General features: G+C 36.8%; 1 protein-coding gene across 1 annotated transcript in view; it reads right to left on the bottom strand.

Moving 5' to 3' along the window:
• Positions 1 to 4410: 4410 nt before the first annotated feature.
• The window catches only part of nr6a1b (nuclear receptor subfamily 6, group A, member 1b), a 35608-nt gene continuing 14471 nt past the window's right edge, over positions 4411 to 25547 (bottom strand). Inside the window, exons 4-11 of the mRNA XM_081390311.1 lie at positions 20621 to 20848; positions 18047 to 18102; positions 12186 to 12346; positions 10565 to 10771; positions 9094 to 9348; positions 8210 to 8331; positions 7948 to 8100; positions 4411 to 5546 (exon numbers count right to left, since the gene is read on the bottom strand). Of these exons, the coding sequence (XP_081246437.1) occupies positions 5434 to 5546; positions 7948 to 8100; positions 8210 to 8331; positions 9094 to 9348; positions 10565 to 10771; positions 12186 to 12346; positions 18047 to 18102; positions 20621 to 20848 (1295 nt within the window). The 3' untranslated portion in view covers positions 4411 to 5433. The remainder of the gene's footprint in view (positions 5547 to 7947; positions 8101 to 8209; positions 8332 to 9093; positions 9349 to 10564; positions 10772 to 12185; positions 12347 to 18046; positions 18103 to 20620; positions 20849 to 25547) is intronic.

The following is a 25547-nucleotide window of genomic DNA, read 5'->3' as shown; positions in this document are numbered from 1 at the left end:
GGCTTGTACCTGTCAATGTCGTCGTTGCTGCTGTGAACCGCTCTCACAAACCGCGGGAAAATTAAGTGTTCTGTTTTAAAATGAACAGTTCCAGTTTCTGAAAACGCAACGAAGCACGCATGCGCAAGTGAAGTCGCCATGCACGACGGGTGCACTTAAAGGGATAGTTCGACCAGTGAATTTTAATATTTTACATTTGCACGTACACATTTGCCCGATGAAGGAAACACACAATGTAGGCCTACGTTTGTTCCTTGAAAATGTGCAAAAAGCGATTTTTTTGTATTATTAAAAGTGAAGGCACGCCCCATTTGGAGGGCCCTGTTGCATTGATATGTAAATGAGTCATACAGTTACGTTGAGCTATTAGAGATAAAAAAAACTAAACTAAAATAAACCATAACATTTTTGAGTAGGCTACAATATTTGAAACTACAAAGTTGTGGAGTGGTGAAAGAGATGTTTGTTTGCATATTTTTATGAGAATTAGACACCAACCAAAATGTCAGATGAGAGGATATGGAAGTAAGTTTTCTTTTTAAGAATGGAGTGAGAGAATTAGACTAAGGAAGATAAGGTTGTGCTAAAAACAGTCACGATTTCTGTAGGCTACTCCCCGGAGGAAGGGGCGGAGCCTGACACAGGAAACAGGATCTTCACTTAGAACTTACCCATAGAACTCTATTATGCTGATTCAGGATATCTGACTCTCTAAGTTTGCTAAATATGTTGTATTGTTCGGTTTATCCAAACTACTCCATCATAACAGATTGTGATGGAGAAAAGGAGAGAGAGGAAAGAAAACTGAATGAAGAGTGAACAAGGTCATGGGCATCTAAATTAGTTCAAGTGGACACTCAAAATTCTGCTCACAAGTCAAAAAGAGACAAAGACATTCTTCTATATACAGCATTTAAAGGCAACTCTGCAAGTTTTGACATCTGAGATCTACACAATGTACACATTAATAAAAAAAAATGTATCTCTCTCAATGGCCAAAGGCTTCCTGTATTTTTCCTGTTGTTTCATGAATGTTGTTTCATTCTCAGTTCATGAAGAGAATATAGGCTCAGATCTAAGGCAATTAGACTGAGGAATCAGAGGGCTTTGTCAGTTTATGCATTTTGATCGGTTGGGTATTAGCCACATAAATATCTATCTACAATTCCCTTGCAAGTTTAACTTCACTTCAGTGATGTGTCCGCCCACTTGTTCAGCAGCCTTGGTTATGGAAGTATTTTTCCCATTCATTTTTCCCATAGGTATTAAAATAAAAGTATTTCTTTAAGAGTTATAAGCCTTGAACCAAATCAACCAGCTACGAAGTGAATCACAATATTACGAACGTTGATTCAAGACTGAAGGTACAAGACTGTACATATAACGAGACGAACAACATAATCAAAATAAAAACAATGGATTGTTTTTGGATCTATTGCACTTACTCAAGTACTGAGTAGCCTAATATGTACTTACTATAGAGTTACGGTTAAGGTTTGGTTTTGGGTTAGTTACTTGTTAGTTACTTGTAATTATGCATAATTTACTGTTATTATTACAGTAAATACATTTAGTAACGTGTAACTATGTCACCTTAAAATAAAGTGTTACCGAAACTTTTTTATTGCAAAAATACGCTTAAGGAGTACTTTTGGCTTTTTGCTTGTTTCTGTTATGGAGATTTTGTTGCAGAATCATGGGTACTGTCGTTTTTCACCATGAGTTATTCTGTTAAATGTGCTTCTTATATGCTGGCTAATGGCTTCAACAAAAGCATATACCATTGGTTAAAAACTTTGTAACTCACAATACTGTAGGTCTATCTTTAAAGGTTTGTAAGTTATCATTTAAAAAAATCAATTCCTCTATTGAGAATGTGAAGGGAATTTTTATGTCCGAAATCTGACTGTTGCACTCTGGCAGACAACAAAATGTTCAATGTGACAATAAGTGTTTGAATTTTACTGAATGGTAAATTCAGTTTGAGATTTGGGGAAGGTGATGAGCAACAAATGCTGAGTTTGTACATTTTGATCTGTATCTTTGCTGATCGAGTTTTACAGACTGTACAGAAATACAGGCTATACAGTTCCTTCCTGTATCCTGTATATGCCCAACATCATAACCATATGGGCATGCTAGTTAGTTACTAGCCATGAAGCAGACTAACCAAAGCAGTTGATCCTTCACTAATATTAAAATGTTAACCAATCTTACCTTAGTTTCTTCACAGTGAGGTGAACTCATTGTATTTTTCCACCTTTTTAAAAATCTGCAAGTAAATATTAAGAAATGCAACTGTAATTTCTCAAATGTGATAAAAAATTTGCCTTGATGCTGTTTGGTTGGAGGTGGTATTAATGGGAGGGGCATTCTTAGAGAGCATTTGATTGGACAACTATAGTTCAGAATGAGTCATCATTAGTTTGATGATTAGCTAGATCAATATTAGAATATCATATTAATAAAAGCTGGATGACTTGTGTTGCTAAATGGCATGCAATTCATTTTAAAATATATAGAAAATGCTGTATTACTGTTATGTTAGTCACTTGTCTCTGAGGCATGGTTAACACATTACTCATATTAAAACAAGAAAACACAGAGTGTAACACTGTTTAAAGTTCAGGGAAGGAGGTGGTGGGAACCGGCGAATTCAATTAAAAAACTTTAAAAAGTAAAGCAGCAGTCCCCTCACGGATGACTGCTGCATATAAACATAATAAATCATCAATATAAAGTCCAGGCCTGGTTCTTTGTTGTTTCCATGGTTTCTATGGAAGTAAAACCAAAAATCAAGGGTAATGCGGATATGATGTCATTGACAGGCGACTCAATGACGTGGGCCGTTACATTGGTTAATTTAGATGATTTCTGGATTAAAAATATTGTTGGAAACATTTGGGATAATGCAAGTTCATAAGCAAACGAAATATAAAATTCTTCACCTACACTTTATTTTAAGGCGTCTAGTATGGAAGCTTGTTTCCGCCACAGAATAAAACATTTTAAAAGATAATTGCGACTTTTTATCTCAGATTTGCGAGTTTACGTCTCCGACTTCTCAGAATTGCGAGATATAAAGTCAGAATTGCGTGAAATAAAGTCGCAATTGTGTGTTATAAAGTCAGAATTGCGAGATATAAAGTCCGAATTGCGTGAAATAAAGTCGCAATTGCATCTTATAAAGTCAGAATTGCGAGATATTAAGTCAGAATTGCGTGAAATAAAGTTGCAATTGTGTTATAAAGTCAGAATTCTGACTTTTTTTCTGACGCAATAAGACGCAATTGCGACTTTATATCTCGCAATTCTGACTTTATAACACGCAATTGCGACTTTATTTCACGCAATTCTGACTTTATATCTCGCAATTCTGACTTTATTTCTCAGAATTGTAAACTCAAAATTGTGAGATAAAAAGTCGCAATTATCTTTTTTTTTTGTGGCGGAATCAAGCTTCCATAGTCTAGTGTAATTATACATTTAAGTACTGAGTAATAATAATCAACTACATGTACTTACTATAGGGTTAGGCTATAATGGTTAATTGCATGTAATTATGCATATTTATAGTTATTACTACAGTAACTACATGTAACAAAGACATTAAAATAAAGTGTTACCCACTGTTGTTGTTTTTTGTGAGTGGATATTTTAATCTGAAAATCTTACATATTGTGCCTTTAATTAAACTTTCACTGGAAAATTTTCCTAGACATGATGCAAAATCGGGGCACGTAAGTTTCTGAACGTGATGAATGACAGGACACGCTTAGCCTCAATACCGCTCCGAAGCTGTATTAGAGATTGTGTGAATTTAGTGTGCGTTGAGCATACTGCACTTTGAAATTTTTCAGACCTAGGGCACTCTTGCGCACTTACTTCCAGTCATGTGCACGTGCTCTCAAGTAGCCAAGACCCCAAGTGTGGCTATTTGGACAGGCCCCATGTGTTGTGTATCTACTAATTAAATTTGTCACCATTAAGCAGTGCACCAGCACATAGATGGCCTCAAAGTGAACACATATTGTCTAAAAACAGTCATAGAGCATGTTAGATTAGATCTGCAAGGCCACAAGAACCAGGAAAACACAATATGGATGGAACGTAGAGCACAGTGGAAAAGACCACTTTACCCAGTGGTTTCTTCAACTCCACGTCGCAGATAGCGCAGCATTCACCCCCTGGAGGTAGGGTTAGTGAGCCTGGGCCCATCCACTTCACAGATGCCACTTCACCCTCATCACTCTCGGTTATTGGTGTGTCTGTGCGAACATGGAGTTTTTGGTTCTTATGCCAAGGGTCTGTGCAAGGTCTACTCCTGTGGTCTCTTGGCAGAGCATAGACAATCGCTGGAACAAATTGGCATTGGTGCCTAGAATCACAGGCGTCTTTTCAGGGCTTTTGGAAAATTATTACCCCTCCCACCCCCGCCCGCCTTCGCTATCTATCAGAGCGAGCCTCGCATGCTATCCTCGAGTGTGCTGCTATACTCTATTCTCTCATTGTCTGCTGCTGCGGCAAAAAAAAAAACAGAAATGTAAACTTTCAAAGGAATGGAAGGTTAAAACCGCATAAAATTCTTCCAATGTTTCGTAATACTTGGAATGTTCCTCCGCACAACACGATGAGGTTTCATCAAACTCATCCCTCATCGCATAAAAAGGCCTTCCTGAGAATCGGCTCCTCTAGTAACAGTTAAAACACATCAACATGGTCAAAAATAGGATTAAAAATGATCCAAAAAACACTGAAATGAGGAAAACTACAACTACGCCAAAATACAAACACATAAACCCTGTTCAAACATTCACACTTCCTTGAAGACAGACACATGTGAGAGGAAATCACACATGTAACACACACACACACACCTGGGCTAAAGAGTGTGCTTATTGCATTTCACTACCCCGGCGACTGGCTCAAACATTACCGGAAGTCTCCATCCCAAAGAAACGATGATCAACAGCATGTATTTTGTGGCACACTCAACAGAACTAAGCTTGTGAGCTGTGGATGGTCGAAATGTCAATCATTTCAACTAGCTAACAATTGAAATCTCTATAGCTCAAAACGTAGCTATCATTTGATTAAGAAACACTGTTACTCGACTGAAATGCAGCACCTTGGCATATTTCATCAGTGACATCCTGTAACACAAGGACATTTTATTTCCTAGCTAGTGGCTGCATAATTCAACAAATGATTCCAGCGCGTTCATTTTCACTTGGATAATTAACACAATTGTCATATGTTTTGTTCAATTTCACTGGAGAATTCAGAAGTCTTTCCTTCAAAGGCTATGTTCCTGAGGTAATCTTTGCAGGCATCTTGAAATCTAATTTGCTACATTTGCTACAGTTTGAAATCACACACAAATCGCTTTTACATTCAACTTTGTCATGTAATAAATACATTGGGGGGAAACAGCTAGCTGGAGGCGGAGCTGTTGGCCAGCCAGGGGTTTTGATTGGTTGTGCAGGAGTACAGTACTGCCTTAAACAGCAGTGGGAGCTGCTCCAGAGGAACGCCCATCATCCTACCTGGAACCAATAATTACATCATTAGCAGAGCAACATTTTGATTGGCTAACGGTTGCACGGTCAAACTGCGTATTCATGCAGCATGCAAATTTTCTTCATGAAATACATTGCACAACAAGATTTTAAAAGGAAATTAATGTGTTAGAGTACTGGGTTGATTACATACAAATTGTAGACCGTTACAGATTGCATGAAGAAATTTGTAGTTATTAATGTAATCTGTTACATTATATATTTTAGGTAATATATTCAGACTACTTTTTGATTACTTTTGACCTAACATCTTATTGATAACATATTGATATAAAACGATATATTCCACAGTATGAAGGGCATTAAACATAACGTTAAAGGGTTAGTTCACCCAAAAATGAAAATTCTGTCAGTAATTACTCACCCTCATGTTGTTCCAACCGCGTAAGACCTTCGTTCATCTTCGGAACATAAATTAAGATATTTTTGATTAAATCTGAGAGTTGTCTCACTCCTCCATAGGCTTTCAGAGGGACCGAAACTTGCTGGCCCAAAAAAGTTATTAAAGAGATCGTTAATATAGTCCAAGTGTCTACAGTGGCTCAATCTTAAGTATATCAAGCGACGAGAATACTTTTTGTGCGCAAAAACAAACAAAAATAACGACTTTATTCAACTATTCATTTCCTTCTCTCTGGGCCTCAAGTTGGTTCACGTAGTGTTTTTGCGTATCGCATCTGTGTTACACGTCACCACGTAGGCTCACAATTGGCCGAAGCGGGTCATGTGTGTGATGCGTGATTACGTATAACACAGACGCGCAGCGCAAAAACACTACGAGGCCCAGAGAGAAGGAAATGAATAGTGGAATAAAGTCGTTATTTTTGTTTGTTTTTGCGCACAAAAAGTATTATCGTCGCTTGATATACTTAGGATTAAGCCACTGTAGACACTTGGACTATATTAACGATCTCTTTAATAACTTTTCTGGGCCAGCAAGTTTCGGTCCCTCTGAAAGCCTATGGAGGAGTGAGACAACTCTCAGATTTAATCAAAAATATCTTAATTTGTGTTCCGAAGATGAACGAAGGTCTTACGCGGTTGGAACAACATGAGGGTGAGTAATTACTGACAGAATTTTCATTTTTGGGTGAACTAACCCTTTAAGTGTGGTTTGTGAAGGAACTGCAGGGGGTTAGTGAGTTCATGAAAAGCTAATAATTTGTTAAATATTCCAAATGTCAAAATAAAATAACAGATTGATAACAGATCAACGAGGATGAAATATTTGAGTTGTTTAGATGCATGTCATGTGATCATCAGACTTCAGAGAACAGTGAATATGTAAAAGTGTTGTTAAATTATTCACTTAATTATTAAATATATTAGGTCAAAAGAGGTTCAAAATGACAAAAAAAAGTTTGGGAATAACTACATGTAAATATGAAAATTTTTAATATGTTTGAAGGGCAAAAGCCTTCCCAAGACAATGATAAATGGTTAAATGACTCACTGAGTGAATTTGAATAATCATTCAAATGTGTTGATCAGGAGTTGATTATTTATGCAATATTGAGAAATGATTTCTGTAAATTCAGTGGTCAAATGTCGTTGCCTCTCAATTTTCCATGAAATTATAGCCGCTTGACTAGTTGGCAATCAATGAATATATAGTCATGTAATAAATAAAAATTTAACTGTAATCTAATTTTGCGAATTTTAAAATGTAATATAATCCGATTACAATTTACAAGTACCATTTTTTTTTTTGGAGTCTGATTACATAATCCAGACCTTATGAATACAACATGGGGTCGAGTTGAGTAAACTATTCCTTTAAGATACACTACTGTTCAAGATGTTTTTAATGTTTTTGAAAGAAGTCTCTTATGCTCACCAAGGCTGCATTCATTTGATCAATATTTCTGTTTGAATCTATTTTAAAATGTAATTTATTCATGTGATGTAAAGTTCAATTTTCAGCATCATTCCTCCAGTCTTCAATGTCACATGATCCTTCAGAAATCATTCTAATATGCTGATTTGCTGTGCAAGAAGCACTTATTATTATTATTATTATTATTATCATCAATGTTGAAATCAGTTGTGCTGCTTAACATTTTTGTGGAATCCATGATACTTTTTTTCAAGATTCTTTGATGAATATAGTTCAAAAGCTGCGTTTATTTGAAAAAGAAATCCTTTTTTAACATTATAAATGTCTTTACTGTCACTTTTGATCAATTTATTTCATCCTTGCTGAATGAAAGTATTAATGAAAAAAAAAAAATCTTACTGACACCAAACTTTTTAATGGTAATTAAAAAAAAAAAAAAAAAAAAAATCATCTTTTTGTGTTCATTTTCTCTCATCCACAATTTCAAATTTCAAATCCACAAATTCTCTCCAAACGTAAAAACATACACACCTGAGGTATGGCGTATCTCAGAAAGGCAGGTGATGATGTCAGAGAAGCGTTTGGGCCGGTGAGGGTGGAGATGTTCTGTCAGGTCGCGACACACAGACCAGTAACGTTCGCTTAACTGTTCCAGCATGGGTGTGTTGGACAAACCTGCCACATCTACAACACACACACACACACACACACACACACACACTCAAATTACACACATCTGCTCTTGTGGATAAAAAGATCTCAGTGTGTATCAGGGTTAGTGTATGTGTGTTACCTTGATTGAGCAGGGTGACCGTCTTTAAGCAGCAGAACTCCTCATTGCTGATGTTTAGTTGATGAAACTTACGAAAGAGAAAATTTAAGCTTTCCATGACCTCCATAGCATCCTCACCAAACCTGTACTCACACATGCATACATTCATAAATATCATATTCTGCACATGTAATTCACATAAAAAAAAATCTAATAAACTCTATATAAAATATAACGCTTCACAATAAGGTTTTGTGTGTTAAATACATTAGTTAACATGAACTAACAATGAACAATACTTCTAAGTGTTTATTAATCTTATTAAGTTACTTAAGTTAATGCTAATTTCAACATTTACTAATACATTATAAAAATCAAACTTTTTTTGCTAAATAAAAAAAATAAAGATGAATAAATGCTTTAAAAAAAACATACAGACACACACACACACACAAATACACACTGTATATTGCTCATTGTCAATTCAAATTAGGTTGTGCATTAACTCATGTTTACAAATGAGACCTTATTGTAAGTATTACCAAAATATTTTATGTTAAAGTCACTATGAAATCAAAATGGATTTATAAACTATATTTAGTACACATGATTTAACACATCATTATTTGTTTGAAATTCATGTGCGCTTGTAACATTTAATCAAAATAACTTCCCCTCCCTCTTGTAACGGCATCTCTTCTTTAGCATGAGGGCGGAGCAACCTGTCACTCACATGAGATCCACCAATAGCAAAACACAACCATCCAATCAATTCCCCATGGACAAAATCAAGTCCCTCCCTACATTTATTCTTGTTCAATAAGCCGTTTCACTCGGATATATGGCACAAAAAGGGAAGAATAGAATTTCATGGAAACTTTGATGGCCATACACGTGTATCTCACCTCTGTAGTGTCAGGCCGGACGGTGTGTACTGGTGTGTGATGTTGGCTAGTTCTCCCAGTATCTGTCCGCTGTGCACCGTGAGCAAGGAGAGCAGGGTAAGCTGATGCCAGGAAGCCCCCAGTAAACGAGTGCAGTCTTTGATGGACAGATCACTGTAGAACGGTAAACGCTTCAGCCAGACGATCTGTCTGAATAGCAGCTCATCAGCTACACGACACAGCAGAGCCAACAGCTCCGACTGAGTCACGATATACCTGAACAAATGAGAAACAGAGACACTTGGAATTAAACAAGCTGCATCTTTCAGCATCTTTAACACTTTTATATGTAAATGAAAATCCCTTTCCATTATATGCTTAATGAGGGTAATACAGAATTGATATAGCAATGGAACAATGATATTTAACCCTTTTTTTATTTATATGCACAAATAAGGTATACATACATTTTATATTTAAAATTAAGTTTGGTCAGTAAGATTTTTTTATGCTTTTGAAAGACGTCTCTTGTGCTCACCAAGGCTGCTTTTATTTGAAAAACAGTAATATTGTGAAATATTATTACAATTTAAACTAACTCTTTTTTATTTGAATGTTTTAAAATGTAATTTATTCCTGTGATCAAAGCTGAATTCTCAGCATTATTACTCCAGTCTTCAGTGTCACATGATCCTTCAGAAATCATTCTAATATGCTGCTCAAGCATTCTTAGTATTAATAATACTGACTCTAATAATAATACTGACTCTAATACTGAATACTAAAAAAATATTTTTTTCCCCCCAGGATTCTTTAATAGAAAGGTCAAAAGAACAGCATTTCTTAGAAATAGAAATCTTTCATATCACTTTGTTGCATCCATTTTGAATAAAAGTATTGATTTCTTTCAATGAATTTCAATTGATTTTTTTGAACAACAACAAAAATCTTAGGGTGCAAAAGATTTCCAAATAAAAAATGTCCTTCAGGAGTTTCTGGAAATATTTTTGAATGATGATAGAAGCAACTCACCTGTGTTTAGAACAATTAATTGAAACATTGAAAAAACACAATGATTCAGTGAAATCAAATCAAACTTTCCAAGAGATAGAAGTGATGCTATTAACCCTTAATAGCAAGTAACATAAAATATAACTCAGAAAATGTATTTATTTCTGTTTTTTAAGACATTAGACAACCAAAGTGGCTCCAAAGTTCAAAATGTTTATTTTCAATTTTACGGTTTGAATCACCCATATCTAAAAATATATCAACATTCAGCTCAAGGTCAGCTGTCTTTTGACGACATGCAGCTTGTTACATTTAGATAAAGATGGTGTCAGAGTTTTTATACCAGGTCAAGACCATTACACATGACTACTGATACAGACATTTAAAAAACCTTATGGGCAAATAAGAGTGATAAACAACAAAATCTAGTCAAATCCAACTCAAAAATTGTGTTTGATATGTAATTCTGTGAGAGTCTTACCCCTTCTCTATGACCATGGGTGTAGTGAGAGGTGTGAGGTCTTCAGCATTGAGTAGCTGGGTTGAGAATGTGTGTGATTGCGTCTTCAGGCTGCCGCCAGTAGGGGGCGGCAAAGGATATTTACACAACAGGAAAGAGTGTGTAAGTTGAGGACTGCTGCACTGATCTCTACAGGACACAGAGTATGTGCTCATATCCACAGAACGGCTGCAGAGAGAGAATGACAGACAAGGTTATATGTGCCATATATGCCCAAGCAATCTTAGCATATAAATGTAATTTGATAAAAACAGCACAAGTCAACATAAAATAACATTTGCAACACTGCTACTTTAGTATCATTGATATACTATTATGGTTTTTGTTAATATTTAAATGTTTAGAATTTCTGTTTTCACTTTAATTTTAGTTAGTTTTAGCATTTTTTTTAAATGTATATATAGAATTAATTTTAAGTTTTAGTTTTTTTGGGGTTAATTTATTTTAGTACTTCAACTTTAAACAAAAATGGGAAAAAAAATTCAGTTAACCGTTATCTTATTTTTATGGTTTTAGTTAACAATAACCTGATTTGCAAAACATTTCAAGTAACAAATTTTTAGTTAAAATTGTATAGGGTCGCTAACGACCCCAGGAGTGTAATAGTGTAAGTATATTTTTTCTGCACAACAATAATTTAATCATCATGACTAAATAAGTGCAATTAACTCTATTCCACAAGGTGGCAATGTCTGATACACAATGATGAAGTGACGTTTCACTCATAGTTACAGCAGGCAGAAAACAAAAGAATAAGAAGAATCAGCAAAACTTGAATTAGCTCAGCGATTTACTGCAGAACAAGTACTGAACGCAATCACATATTAGTGTCACTTGATGGTGGATCTGGTGAAGAAGCTGTCAGCGGTCAAAATATTGATTTTGAAGATGCTGAAAATGATAGTTTTGAGAATATGTTTGAGATTGCAAAATGAAATGGGAAATGAGTTCTGACGAGGACAGTGATGATGGTATAAACATTCTCCTCAAACCGAACCCTTCCAAGCCTTTTTTTCTTCTGTAATTCTTAGTTTAATATCAAGAGAGCTTTATATTTTTGCGACAGGTAGAAATCCATCCATGTTAGATATAGATCTGGGTCGCTAAAGACCCAAATATGTAATAATGATTGGCGAAACATTCATGCATTTAAGGGTTAAGAGTGAAAAAAGAGATCACATATTTAAAAAAATTAGCGAGGAACTTGATTTTATCCATCAGGAATTGATTGGATGGTGAAAAGTGTCTTTTTATAAAAAATAAGAGGGCTCTATGATGTCAGCAGATAAGGAAAGTTTTTTCAGAGGTGGAGCGAATAGTACATTTAAATGAAACAAAAATTTTTCTCTTTGGAATCACATCCACAAGGAGTGAATGAATTAAAAAAAGTAAAAGCTGCCTCAATTTTGAGCGTTTCTTTATCTTGTTTTGATTCTCTGCTCGTGTTTGTGTCGTGGAACGAAGCAACAAACACCTCATAATTCAATTTAATCAAAGCCATTTGTCCCTGCACATAAAAAGGGCAGACTGGGGTCAGTGTGTCCGTGTGTAAACGCATTAGAAGATCTCATTCAGGTCACACCTGGTTGACAGCGTGGAGAAAGATAAGGTCTGACCGCCCTCGGAGATATTGTTGCCAGGTGAACTGTGGTTACTGTAGCCGTGGCTCCACGTATCTGATAGTTCAGCTCCTTCTTTAAACTCCTGGCCAGACATGATTCGTTCGATCTCCTCTAGCGAGATCTAGAAAGAGAGAAATGGAGAAAATCAGAGATGAATGCATGCCATCGACTGCACTTTATCTCTGAGCAGAACGTCGCTGGGAAATAAAATATGGAGATGGGTCAATACGAAGCCATCTATTGAGAAATCCTCATGTGCTCATTCTTTATATTTTCTTTTTTCTACAGATTTTTTTTTTGTCTGTTTTAATCCATCAATAATAGTCAAGTCAAGTCAAGTCATCCTCATTTATATAGCGCATTTAACAAAGTAGATTGTTTCAAAGCAGCTTTACAGAGACAAACTTATACTTTAGGGTTACAGAGATTGTTTTGGCTTTATAGCAGTTCTTTAATAAAGTTATTTTTCCAGCTTCCGTCGCAACGATCATTTGTTATTAAATTAGGGGCCGCTAAGACGACACCATTCTATCTACACAGACTTTAAACGCGAACCTGTGAGAAACGCTGATGGCGTTTACATGCGCATTAAGAATTGGTTCTATAGTTATGTGCGGGGACCGGTGTAGGGTCTAACATACATGTTGTCGATTTAGATGATTTAACAAGTTTAGTAAATTCTTCCTCTCCTATAGCAACGAATGAATCACATTTTTCTTCAAGGACACTACAATGCACTGGCTGATGTGATACTGTAGTAGATGTTGCATAGTTATTTTCTTCCTGATATTATCAATCTTGTTAGTAAAGAAGTTCATAAAGTCATTACTGCTGTGTTGCTTGGAAACTTCTGCGGTTGAAGATTTATTTTTCGTTAGTTTAGCCACAATTTCAAATAAATACCTAGGGTTTTGTTTATTTTCTTCTAATAGTTTTGAAAAATAAGCAGATCTAGCAGCTTTTAAGGCCTTTCTGTACACAATCGAACTGTCTTTCCATGAAATGCGAAATACCTCTAGTTTTGTTTTCTTCCAGTTGCGCTCCATTTTTCTGGCTGCTCTCTTAAGGGCCTATTTTCTTTAATTTTCTTTAAGCACAAAGGAGCAACTGTGTCTAAAGTGCTGGAAAAGAGAGAGTTAAAAGTTTTTGTCGCAATATCTAGTTCTTCTAAGCTATCCGGTATGCTGAGATGATGAAACTGATCAGGAAGATTATTGATAAAGCAATCTTTAGTGGCAGAAGTGATAGGTCTAACATATTTGTAACACGGAGTCGGCTTTGCAGCCTTGGCTAAATGAAGTTTACACGAGACTAAATAATGATCTGAGATGTCATCGCTCTGCTGCAGAATTTCAACGGCATCAACATTGATTCCATGTGATAATATTAGATCTAGAGTATGATTACGACAATGAGTATGTCCTGATACGTGTTGTCTAACTCCATTTGAGTTCAGAATATCTTTAAATGCCAATCCCAATGCATCTTTTTCGTTATCCACATGTATATTAAAATCACCAACAATTAGGACTTTATCTGCAGCCAGTACTAACTCTGATAGAAACTCAGCAAATTCTTTGATAAAGTCTGTATGGTGCCCTGGTGACCTGTATACAGTAGCCAGCACAAATGTTAAACGTGATTTATCATTTACACTAGATAATGTTACATTAAGCAACAACACTTCAAAAGAATTATATAATTATATTTAAAACAAGACTTCTCAGTAATTCTGAAGATATTACTATAAATTACAGCAACTCCTCCCCCTTTGCCTTTCAGACAAGGTTCATGTTTATAACAGTAATCTTGCGGGATGGACTCATTTAAAGTAATGTAATCGTTTGGTTTTAGCCAGGTTTCTGTCAAACACAGCACATCTAGATTATAGTCTGTAATCATATCATTAACAATGATTGCTTTTGAAGTAAGGGATCGAATATTCAGCAACCCGAGCTTTATCATTTGTTCATCCGTATTATATCTGTTTTTTATTTATTGAACATCAATTAAATTTTTACCCTTGAATGGGTTTAGGAGTTTTTTGTATGTCCTAATTCAGGGAACAGACACAGTCTCTATATGATGATATCTAGGTGAAAGAGGCTCTATGTGATTGGATTTATCTGATCAGGTCTGCCCCAAAAACTTTTCCAATTGTCTATGAATTCTATATTATTTTGGGGACACCACTTTGACAGCCATCGATTGAGTGAGGACAATCTACTAACTATCTCATCACTCCGGCGAACAGGAAGGGGGCCAGAGCAAATTACAGTGCCTGACATCGTACTTGCAAGTTCACACACCTCTTTAATGTTAATTTTTGCGATCTCCGACTGGCGGAGTCTAACATAATTAGTGCCGACGTGAATAATAATCTTAGAGAATTTACGATTAGCATTAGCTAGCACTTTTAAATTTGCTTTGATGTCAGGCGCTCTGGCTCCTGCAAACATGTGACTATGGTGGCTGGTGTCTCTATTTTCACGTTCCATGTGATCGAATCACCAATAACTAGGGCACAATCAACAGAATTCTCAGTGGGTGTTTCACTGAGTGGGGAGGAATCTATTTGAAGTTGTAATCGGAACGGAAGAGCGGTGTTTTGTCCCGTGACTACAGCGCCTCACCGTCACCCAGTTGCCCTGCTGCATGGGCTCTACTTCACCGAACCGAACAGTGTACAGAGTTCACTAAGATAGTCGCATCCAAAGCAGTATCTAAAGCCCTTGCACTCTTACAATTAACCTCGATTAAAGTTTGGATGCGTGTCTCTAGTTCTGAAATCTTCCCCGTCAGCTTTACTATCTCCCTGCATTTATCACATGTAAATCCTATGCTGACAGAGAAGGCTATGCTATACATGTTGCATGAGGTGCAGGTGACAATAAGAGGAGATGACATGACTCACCGTGTTTGTTGACTGATACTCAGTTCTTTGATGAACTCGTAAAAGGCGCGAGAGAAAAAATAAAAAATAAATAAAGAGCGCACGGAAGGCACGAGCGCGCTAGAGAATAAATAAATAAATAAATAAAGAGTGCACGGATGGCACGCTAACAGGCTAGCGAATTACTAGCGTGTTGTGCTAGCAATAACGATTTAGATTGAAGCTAGCGATGTCAGGTTAATGTGTGATGTTGATTAAGTTATATTTAGCAGTATAAACAACAAGGAATAACAGTATAATGATTAAAACAGAAAGATATGAAGCTTACAGACGCAAGACTAAATCAGAAGCGAATGGGGTGTAACTCGCCCCTAAACAAACTCTTGCTTATCTTCCGTGGACTGAAAGCGATTGATCTGTCGATTGTTTAACAGAGTGAGATGTAATCTAATGATTTAACTCATGTCAAATAAAGAGGGAGAGTCAGCAGCAATGCTAACAAACATAAACACTTGATAACAAGGACACCAAGACACAAACTCTGCACATTCACATTCTCTATAGATTTATAAGATGTATACATACTTAAAAGGAAAAGAGAGGAAAGGAGAGGGTTTCTGTGTGTAACAATTGATCCCCATGTGTGGCCTTCAGAATCTTACTAAGCTCTCAGAGGAAACACAAAGCACGTCAGGTTCAATTCTGCAGGAATGCTCCGAGATTGTGTGGAGAAGAATGGACGACTCAATTAATTAATTAATTAATATATATATATATATATATATATATATATATATATATATATATATATATATATATATACACAGTATCTCACAAAAGTGAGTACACCCCTCACATTTCAGCAAACATTTTAGTTAATCTTCTCAAGTGAAAATACTATAGAAATTAAACTATATACTGTATATATTTTAGAGTGGTCAGTGTGCTGTCTGAATAGCAGTATAGATTTACTGTCCTATGAAAATAACTCAACATACAGCCATTATTGACAAAATAGCTGGCAACAAAAGTATGTACACCCTGATGATAGCTGTACGTCGTTTAACCATGCAAAGTCACATATCCTATTCATCATGTTCATGTTTTTGTCTGCTTGACAGGACCACACAAATTTGTGCTTTGAGTACAATTCTCTCATACTGAGCACTGGATGTTCAACATGGCACCACATGGCACAGAACTCTCTAAGGATTTGAGAATTAGAATTGTTTCTCTCCACAAAGATGGCCTAGGCTATAAGAAGATTGGTAACACTCCGAAACTGAGTTACAGTACAGGCCAGGGTCATACAGAGGTTTTCCAGGATGGGTTCCACTAGGAACAGGCCTCGCAAGGGTCAATCAAAGAAGTTGAGTCCTCGTGCTGTGCGTCAGGTGCAGAAGCTGGCTTAAAAAAAAAAAAAAAAACAGACGCATGAGTGCTGCCAGCATTGCTTTAGAGGTTGCAGAAGCGGAAGGTCAGCTTGTCAGTGCTCAGACCATACGCCACACACTGCAACAAGTCGGTTTGCATGGTCGTCGTCCCAGAAGGAAGCCTCTTCTGAAGCTGGCTCACAAGAAAGCCCGCAGACCCTTTGCTGAAGCCAACCTGTCCAAGAGCATGAATTACTGGAACCATGTCATGTGGTCTGATGAGACTAAGATGAACTTGTTTGACTCAGATGGTGTCCAGAATGTGTGGCGATGCCCTGGTGAGGAGTACCAAGAAAATTGTTTCTTGCCTACAGTCAAGCATGGTGGTGGTAGCATCATGGTCTGGGGCTGCATGAGTGCTGCTGGTACTGGGGAGCTGTGCTTCATTGAGGAAAACATGGATTCCAACATGAACTGTGAAATTCTGAAGCAGAACATTATGCCCTCCCTTCAGAAACTGGGCCGAACGGCATGATAACGACCCCAAAACACACTGACAAGATGACGACTGCCTTGCTGAGGAAGCTGAAGGTGATGGAGTGGCCAAGTATTTCTCCAGACCTGAACTCTATTGAGCACCTGTGGGGCGTCCTCAAGCGGAAGGTGGAGAAGCACCATATGCCTAACATCCAGCAACGCCATGATGTCATTATGGAGGAGTGGAAGAGGATCCCAGCAACAACCTGTGCATCTCTGGTGAACTCCATGCCTAGGATGATTAAGGCAATGCTAGATAGCAATGGTGCTCATACAAAATATTGACACTTTGGAGACAGTTTTGACATTTACTTAGGGTGTACTCACTTTTGTTGCCAGCTATTTTGACAATATGGCTGTATGTTGAGTTATTTTCAGAGGACAGTAAATATATACTGCTATACAAGCTACTACTCTAAAATATATCCAGATCCAACTTTTTTCAATTAAGTCTTATTCTGCATGTATTTGATCAAAAATACAGTAAAAAAAAAAAAAAACTGATATTGTGAAATACTATTCCAATTTAAAATAAATGTCTTCTATTTGAATATATTTTCAAATATATTTTATTCCTGTGATGGAAAAGCTGAATTTTCTAATATTCTGATTTGCTGCTCAATAAACATTTATTATTATTATTATTATTATTATTAATGTTGAAAACAATTGTGCTGATTAATATTTTTGTGGGCTTTTCATGATTCTTAAATAGAGAGTTGAATAGAATGAATAGAAAGTTAAAAAGAAAGAGTAAATTGTTACAGAAAAATGTGCAATAATTTTTTTTTTAATCGATTGAATACATGTATTCAATCTATATATATATATATATATATAAAAAAAATTGCAATAAATTGTGATTAATCGCATCTAACATTAAAGTTTTTCATATATACACATTTTCATATTGTAATTTTGACAGCCCTATATATCCAAAAGAGAGGTTTTGTCAGATTTAGCTCACTTCTGGGGACAAATAGCAATAGCCATGTAGAAACGCACACAACTGTCTTACCTGTACAGGTCCGATCATTTTATTCCTTCCTCCTGGCATCCCGTCCTCTCTGATTGCTGAAAGTGAGATCAAAAAGATCTGTAAGGAATTGCATACTAGCATTTTACAAATACTATTTCTGCAATATTCAGTATATATATACTGTGCATAGATGATTATTTAATATTATTTACCAAAATGTGCACAATAACAGAGCACACAGCTAAAAAAATATTATATCCCACATGTGTCATTATATTTTCCATTTGACAAATGTTTTCCATTTACCATCTCTGACTCATTACTCGATGAGACTTTAAAAATTCAAGACACTTTTGCACAAAATTGAAAAAATATGATATGTATATGTATGTAATGTATGCATTAAACAGTATATACTGTGTAGTATGCAGTAAGCAAGTTACTAGTATTGCAAATCAAACATTGCCAGGAGGAAGTTGGTGGTTAGTAGAGCAACACAGACCAACAGCTCCCTCTGATGCACACCGCAGGCAAGTACACTCAACAGTGTGTACCATAGGCTAAAGTGTAGAAATGGTCAATTATCTATATGTGTGAGAGAGTTTAGCCCCAAGTATCAGAGAGGGACAGCATGCTCTGGATCAAGAAATTTGTTATCAGAACCATCTGAGCAACTCATGATTATACATGCAGCGGCGCAACCCAGATCTACAATCTGTTTTCTGCGTGTTTTTTCCTTCAGGCATGGCTAATCAAACCCTGATCTATATCACCTAATTTACATAGTGGAAAGATCAGATATTTGCCTCTAATGAAGCAGCATCAAAGAACAGACAGAGAGGGACAGTTAAGAGGTAAATAAACCTTGATGTTTTTGTGTTTATACAAAAGACGTGTTGCATAATTTGGGTGAAATTGTAATTCTGAATGGATACGCGTAAAAAAGGAGAGAGGGAAAGAAAAATAAGAAAAATAACAGGGGCAAAGAAAAAGATTAAAGGATGTTTAATAGAAAGGAAGTTTTAAAGATATGAAATCTTATAATATTCATAGCATCAAAGAATTAAACTAAAAATGATTTGTGTTTTTTTCACTTTGATTTGGATGATAAAGAACTTTCGGTGTTTCCTATTATTTTCATTGCATTAACTATTATGCATTAACTAAAATTAGCGGACAATGAGCAATATATTTGTTACAGTTTTTATTAATCTTTGTTCATGTTAGTTAATAATAGGGTTGCAAAATTCTGGGAATTTTCAAAGATGGAAACTTTCCATGGGAATTAATGGGAATTTAAGGGAATTTAAGGGAATTAACAGGAATTTATGGGAATAAACTGGGAATTTTCAAAGTTGAGGGTTGGCTCTTCATAGGGAACTTAAATATAGTTGAGGAAAGTATATTTTAGCATAATCTTGACTAAAACAAACAGATGCCATTCAAATACACTTGAATATCCATGACATTCCTCAATCACATGCATATAGCACACTGCTTACTGCATGGCTATTGAGACCACACCCCCTACTGGCACTGTGCATGCCTCCATCACATGTACAGAAGCCCAAAGCACAGGACTATTGAAGGCACACATTTGAGCCTGTGGACTAAACAAAGTGAAGTAAGTTTTGATTATATTATGGGGAAATATATTGATTAAATGTTTAAATTGCAAATATCACATACAAATGTATTCATCTAGTAGATAGCAAGCTGATAAGTTAGATGCTAAATAAGCTAGCATAACTTTATTTACCACATAAGTAGGGCTGGGCGATATGACGGTATATATCGTTACCGCGGAAGAAAATGTCCAGCGTAACAGATTTTTTTTTCCCGTGTATACCGCAACATGTAAATAAGTAGGCGTGGTTAACTCGCGTGCAGCGTGCGTGAGACTGAGACACTGATATTTGTCAAAGAAGACCAAGAGGATCCACTAAAGTAATTACGTTTTCAAAATTAACGTGATATTTTCGGGGGGGGAAGGTGCAGAAGTCAACTAGAGCAGTGCAGCACACTGAAAGTTTAGAGAGACGCACATGCTCGCAACGGGGCTTACTTGACAACAAGTTCATATCTCAATATTCTAACGAATAGAAATAACCTTAAATAATGTATCTATCTGTCTCTTATGTGTACAGTTACTTTCAGAGTGGACGCGCAAGCAGTTGCCGTGGTAATGAATATTTCCAAAATTCCCCAGCTTAACTTCCCATGGAAATTTACCGGAAACTTTCCGGAAATTTACCGGAAATTTTCCGCCCCTTTGCAACCCTAGTTAATAAAAATACAGCTGTTCATTGTTAGCAAATATTAGCTAAGGTCCATTAAACAATATTAACAGATACAACTTTTCATTTTAATAATGTATTAATAAATGTTGAAAACATTAACTAAGATAAATAAATGCTTTAGAATTATTTTTCATTGTTAGTTCATGTTAACTAATGTAGTTAACTATTGTTAACAAATGGAATCTTGATTTAAACAAGTTTCTCACTGCATTTCTTAAGCACTTTGGATTTAATCTGCTGGTTTAAATCATCATTGTGTGTCTGTGTGTGTGTGTGTGTGTGTGTGTGTGTGTGTGTGTGTGTGTGTGTTCACCCTTGCGGTTCATTCCCATCTGAAGGCATTTCTGCAGTCTGCAGTACTGACAGCGGTTGCGTTGCTTGCGGGACATCTGGCAGTTCTTGTCCCTGTTGCAGCGGTAGATGCGCTTGTTACAAATACTGCGTTTGAAGAAGCCCTTACACCCCTCACAGGAAATGATGCCATAGTGCAGTCCAGACGCCCGGTCACCACAGATCAGACACCAGCGCTCACCCCCGTCCTCTACAGGGAAAGAAAGAAAGAAAGAAATGTCATTTCATTGCATGCAAAATAAAGCGAGAGGCCTAATTTTCTCATTTTTAATGTCCCCAGTATTCTTGATTTTAACATTTTCAGTGAAGTCCATAGTAATATCAGCTTTGTATAAAAACAATAAAAGTCTATGATATGTCCTAATTTTGATAGCTAGATCAATGTTTGTGTGACATTTTCGCTATCTTTATGGGGACAAGATGTGTAGGACATCACAAATAATCTACCAAATAACAGCTTAATTAAAATCTAAAAAAAGAAATAAATAAATAAAAAGATACATGAATAATAAAATAAAATCAAAAAATGTAAAAAAAAAAAAAAAAAAAAATATATATATATATATATATATATATATATATATTACTGAAATAAAGTAAATGTATTTTTATTTTATTAAAATTTGTTTTTTTTTTTTACTAAAAATAATACATTTATTATTAATAAAATATGATAAATGTCAAATACAGAATTGTATTTTTATACATTATTAATAAGGTGAAATTAATTAAGATTTCATCAAATAAAATGGGAATAACTTATAAAATTCATATTACATATTGGTTAAGCACCAGTCAATGGGATATAAATATATATGTGCAAATATGATTTAAAAAAAATGAATGAAAAAAAAAAAAATCATATTAAAAAAAATATGAACAGGAAGATAAGAATGACACACAGATGTCTCTGTGACGTCTAATAGTAGGTTAATCTGAGTTTATCGAGCTGTTGAAATCATTGTAATCTTAAACGTACACATTTTTTAAATAAAGTTCTAAAAGTTCTTATCTAAATCTCAGAGCAATAGAGAGGAGGATTATGCAAACACATTGCCCGGCCGGCACAAACGCGTATGCCAGGAATCTTCTGCAGTCTCACTGTGTGTTTGAAATGACTTACAGCATCATGCGGCGTGACCCAGATTTTACTACAAACCAAAGAGACAGAGAGCCGGCAGGAAGGGGGATGGGAAACATAGAAAGAAAGACAACTGAATGCAACATTCAATCTATATTTAAACAATAATCACACGGTATTACAGCTGGACTGATATTCAAACAAAAGAATATGTAAAATTCCATGCTGGGAACACATTGCAACGATTATTCAAATGAACCTGTGAAGAACCTGAAAAGAATCAGCTAAACTTGACAGATCTCTTCATTTCTCAGAGGTGCTGGTGAACTGTAGAGGGAGCAGGTGAGCGCGGGGGTCACGGAGAGGTCTTCTAAAAGCCTGAACGTCGTAAACGCAAAGGAAAGCACTCAACCTAACCCTGAACTCTAGAGCCATTTTACAACCCTCAGGAAGGTTGTGTGTTGTAAGGGCACAGTATTGTTGAGGATTGGGTCATACACAGGTCAAACTTTATAGCAAACGGGAACTATGGAACACACATTTTTAAAATTGAACGGGGTGACACACACACACGCACGCACGCACGCACGCACGCACGCACGCACGCACGCACGCACGCACGCACGCACGCACGCACGCACGCACGCACGCACGCACGCACGCACGCACGCACGCACGCACGCACGCACGCACGCACGCACGCACGCACGCACGCACGCACGCACGCACGCACGCACGCACGCACGCACGCACGCACGCACACACACACACACACACACACACACACACACACACACACACCCACTGTAATGCACCCAATGTCTAAGTAAAAGATAAAAAATACCCCCAGGCATAATCATCATGAAACAAATCCCATCACATTCTGACAGGGACAGAATAAGGAAGAAACAGGAAGAAAAAAAAAAAAGTGCTTCTCAATTGATAGGACAGAAATCTCAGGTCTGTTCAGACCCTGACAGACATTTTCATTCAATGTTATTTTAGCAATTTTACAGTTGGATCTGATTTTGCAGGTCACTGTGATTTTGCCAAGTACATATTCCTAGATCAACATATTTTGTTGACCCTGGAACAACATTTCTGTCCAAAAATTTAGTCCCAACCATATCCATACCCCTAAACCTATCCCTACCCATAAGTTATCCCTAAACTCAGAGGGAAATGACAGGTGAATAACACTGATGTAGAAGCACCTAACCCTGCTTTTAAGCCTAAACTTGACAAACTGTGAATTTGTCCCTCAAATCTGATTGGAATGTTGCCTAAGGATCAACAAAGATGTCGATTTTTCAGTATAAATTGCAGTGTGAGTCCTCGTCTTTTGGAAGTGCAGCAAAGTAGATTTGCTTTTGCAGCACTGAAAACAGCATCTTCCTGATATGTCCACAACACAAACCAAACTCTTCCAGGCCTCAGCTACAACTGCAATATTTGAGGGCGGGTCAACGTAGACCTGGTTTGCCGGCAGCCAATGAAGACTGGCATTATGCAATTTGTTACAAACCTCCGTAGGTTCGAGCAGGAAGTAAGACTGGAATTGCTGACGACTCGTTTCAGGGAGTTCAGAATCGGTTCCTTATTTTGGGAGACAATAAATGAGGGATAATGTACAAACATCCAGCCGTTTGTTATCGCAGAATAAACCCCGACAGGGTGATCAGGACCCCGATGCGAAGCAGAGTTTATTCTGCGAAAACAACTGGCTGGATGTACATTATCCCGCTTATTACACGGCTACTTGCCACGCAAGTAAATAATTAGACATGAAATATTGTAGACATTAGCTCTTTAAATGCAAAGCTTCCGTGCAGAAAGCAGTTGCTATCAAGAAGCAAGTTCAAAATAGACGGATATTTAAGAGAGATGTACAGTTATACCACTTATTACTAGGGATGTTAACCGATGACCGTTTGACCGATGGTTGACCGTATCAACGTTAACCGATCAAAGTTGTCGGTAGTCGGTTAAAAAAAAAAAAGTGATCTCTAAATTAGGCTATTATAGACAGTGGACTAAACGCTACTACAGTTAGCCATCTCATTCCAAGATATTTTTGTGTGAAGTGAACAAATCCCTCACACTTAATTTTTCATAACTCGCCTGTTTGTACTTATAAGGTGATGATGATCATCATCTTTCTTTATTATTGTTAGCACTACCTCAAACTAAAGTGGCGTCTCTTCGGAGCGGTCATTTTCTTAAATGAGCCGCGGCAATGTTTCAAATGAGCTTCTAAGGCTAGACAAACACCTTTATTTTCAACGCGATCACCTTGTACCCAAACCATTTCGAAACTAAGGAGCCATTTGTCCTCCGATTACATACAAGCTCCTCGGTGCCGCGTTTGCGGGACTCATGTTTCGCGCTGTAGGGGATTTAAAAAAAGTGACGTGAGTGGAAGGGCGGCGCCTGGGCAGTGTGTGTGTGAGCGGGAGGCAGAGCGGCAGAGAGATGCGACAGAGTTGCTAAATTGCAGGCGTGGCTCGAAATGGCTGTTATTTCAAATAGCGTAGCATATTTTAAACTAATCGGTTAACTGGTTTCAACCGGCTAATGAGGCTCGGTGGTCGGTCAAGAAAATTGTTAGTTTTCGCCATCCCAACTTATTACACGGTATTTCGCCACATAAATAACAGATATTGATTTGAAATGAAACTTTGAAACCATTAGTTACAGTATAGAAAAAAAATAGTTGAAAAATGGCAGCAGCTGGGTTTGTATGAAACAAGAGAGAGCGAGTCTGTGATACCGGATGACATAATTAAATATCTGTTCACTAAATATTGATTTATGTTTTATTAGCTCACCAAACGCAAAACTTCCACAAGGAAAAGAACGTTCCTAGCAAGCGTAACTTCAGTTACCCGGATGAGCCCATGTTATCAGTTTTTACCGGTTGTTATCGAGGAATAAAATACCGCTGGATGGCGCGATTGACCAATCAGAATCAAGCATTCCACAGGCTGTGGAATATTTCTACTTTGATAGACTTTGATCTTTGAAACATTGCAGATCTTTAACACTCACAAACAGCTATATTACACATATATGCACACTGTTTCACATTCCATTTAAAAACATAGTAGGTAGTACACAGTGCATCCTACATACCGTATTTAGTAAGCTAGTGCTCTACTCTGAACAAGCCTTTGATACTGCTGATCAGAAGGAACAGGCATTTCACAGTCAGCGTGTGATGATGATGTTGGCTCATATAGTTCACTTCACAGCACCAGAAGAAACAGCAGGAGCAACAAATCCCTTGATTTCCCTACATCCCTGTGTCATTCTCACTCCATCTCTCTCTATCCCCCGTTCATGCTGTTCTAGATATGTCAGTGTGTATTACCGCCACCTACATTCAGAAGCATTCTGTGTCTTGCTATCTCGTCCTAGCACTTTAGCTCATTTATATCACTCACGCATAACAAAACACTGAAAATATGGAAGTAATGGCTTTAGAGTAACTTGTTCGAATAAAATGGGCTTCATCAAAAAGTTGTCTAATTAAATAAAAATAAACGCACAAACGAGTGTTAATCTTTAAACTGGTAAAAGAAGAATGTAAAAGCTGAAATGACTATAAAAATCAGCTGTTATTTTATGTTATCGTGATTTTAACCTTCAGTCTTTAAGTTTGTAGATTGAAGGTTCTGAAGATGATGATGTGGGGGATTCAAAATAGATAAATCAATGGCTAAACCACAAGCTAACCGTTGCGCATGCTAAACTTTTAGTACTAGTGATGCACTTATCTCAGCTAAAACAACACAGACATTACCCTTGT

Source organism: Scardinius erythrophthalmus (genome assembly GCF_964197995.2).
Source record: "Scardinius erythrophthalmus genome assembly, chromosome: 17".
Classification (NCBI taxonomy): Eukaryota; Metazoa; Chordata; class Actinopteri; order Cypriniformes; family Leuciscidae; genus Scardinius; species Scardinius erythrophthalmus.
This window is presented reverse-complemented; position numbering and strand designations above follow the sequence as displayed.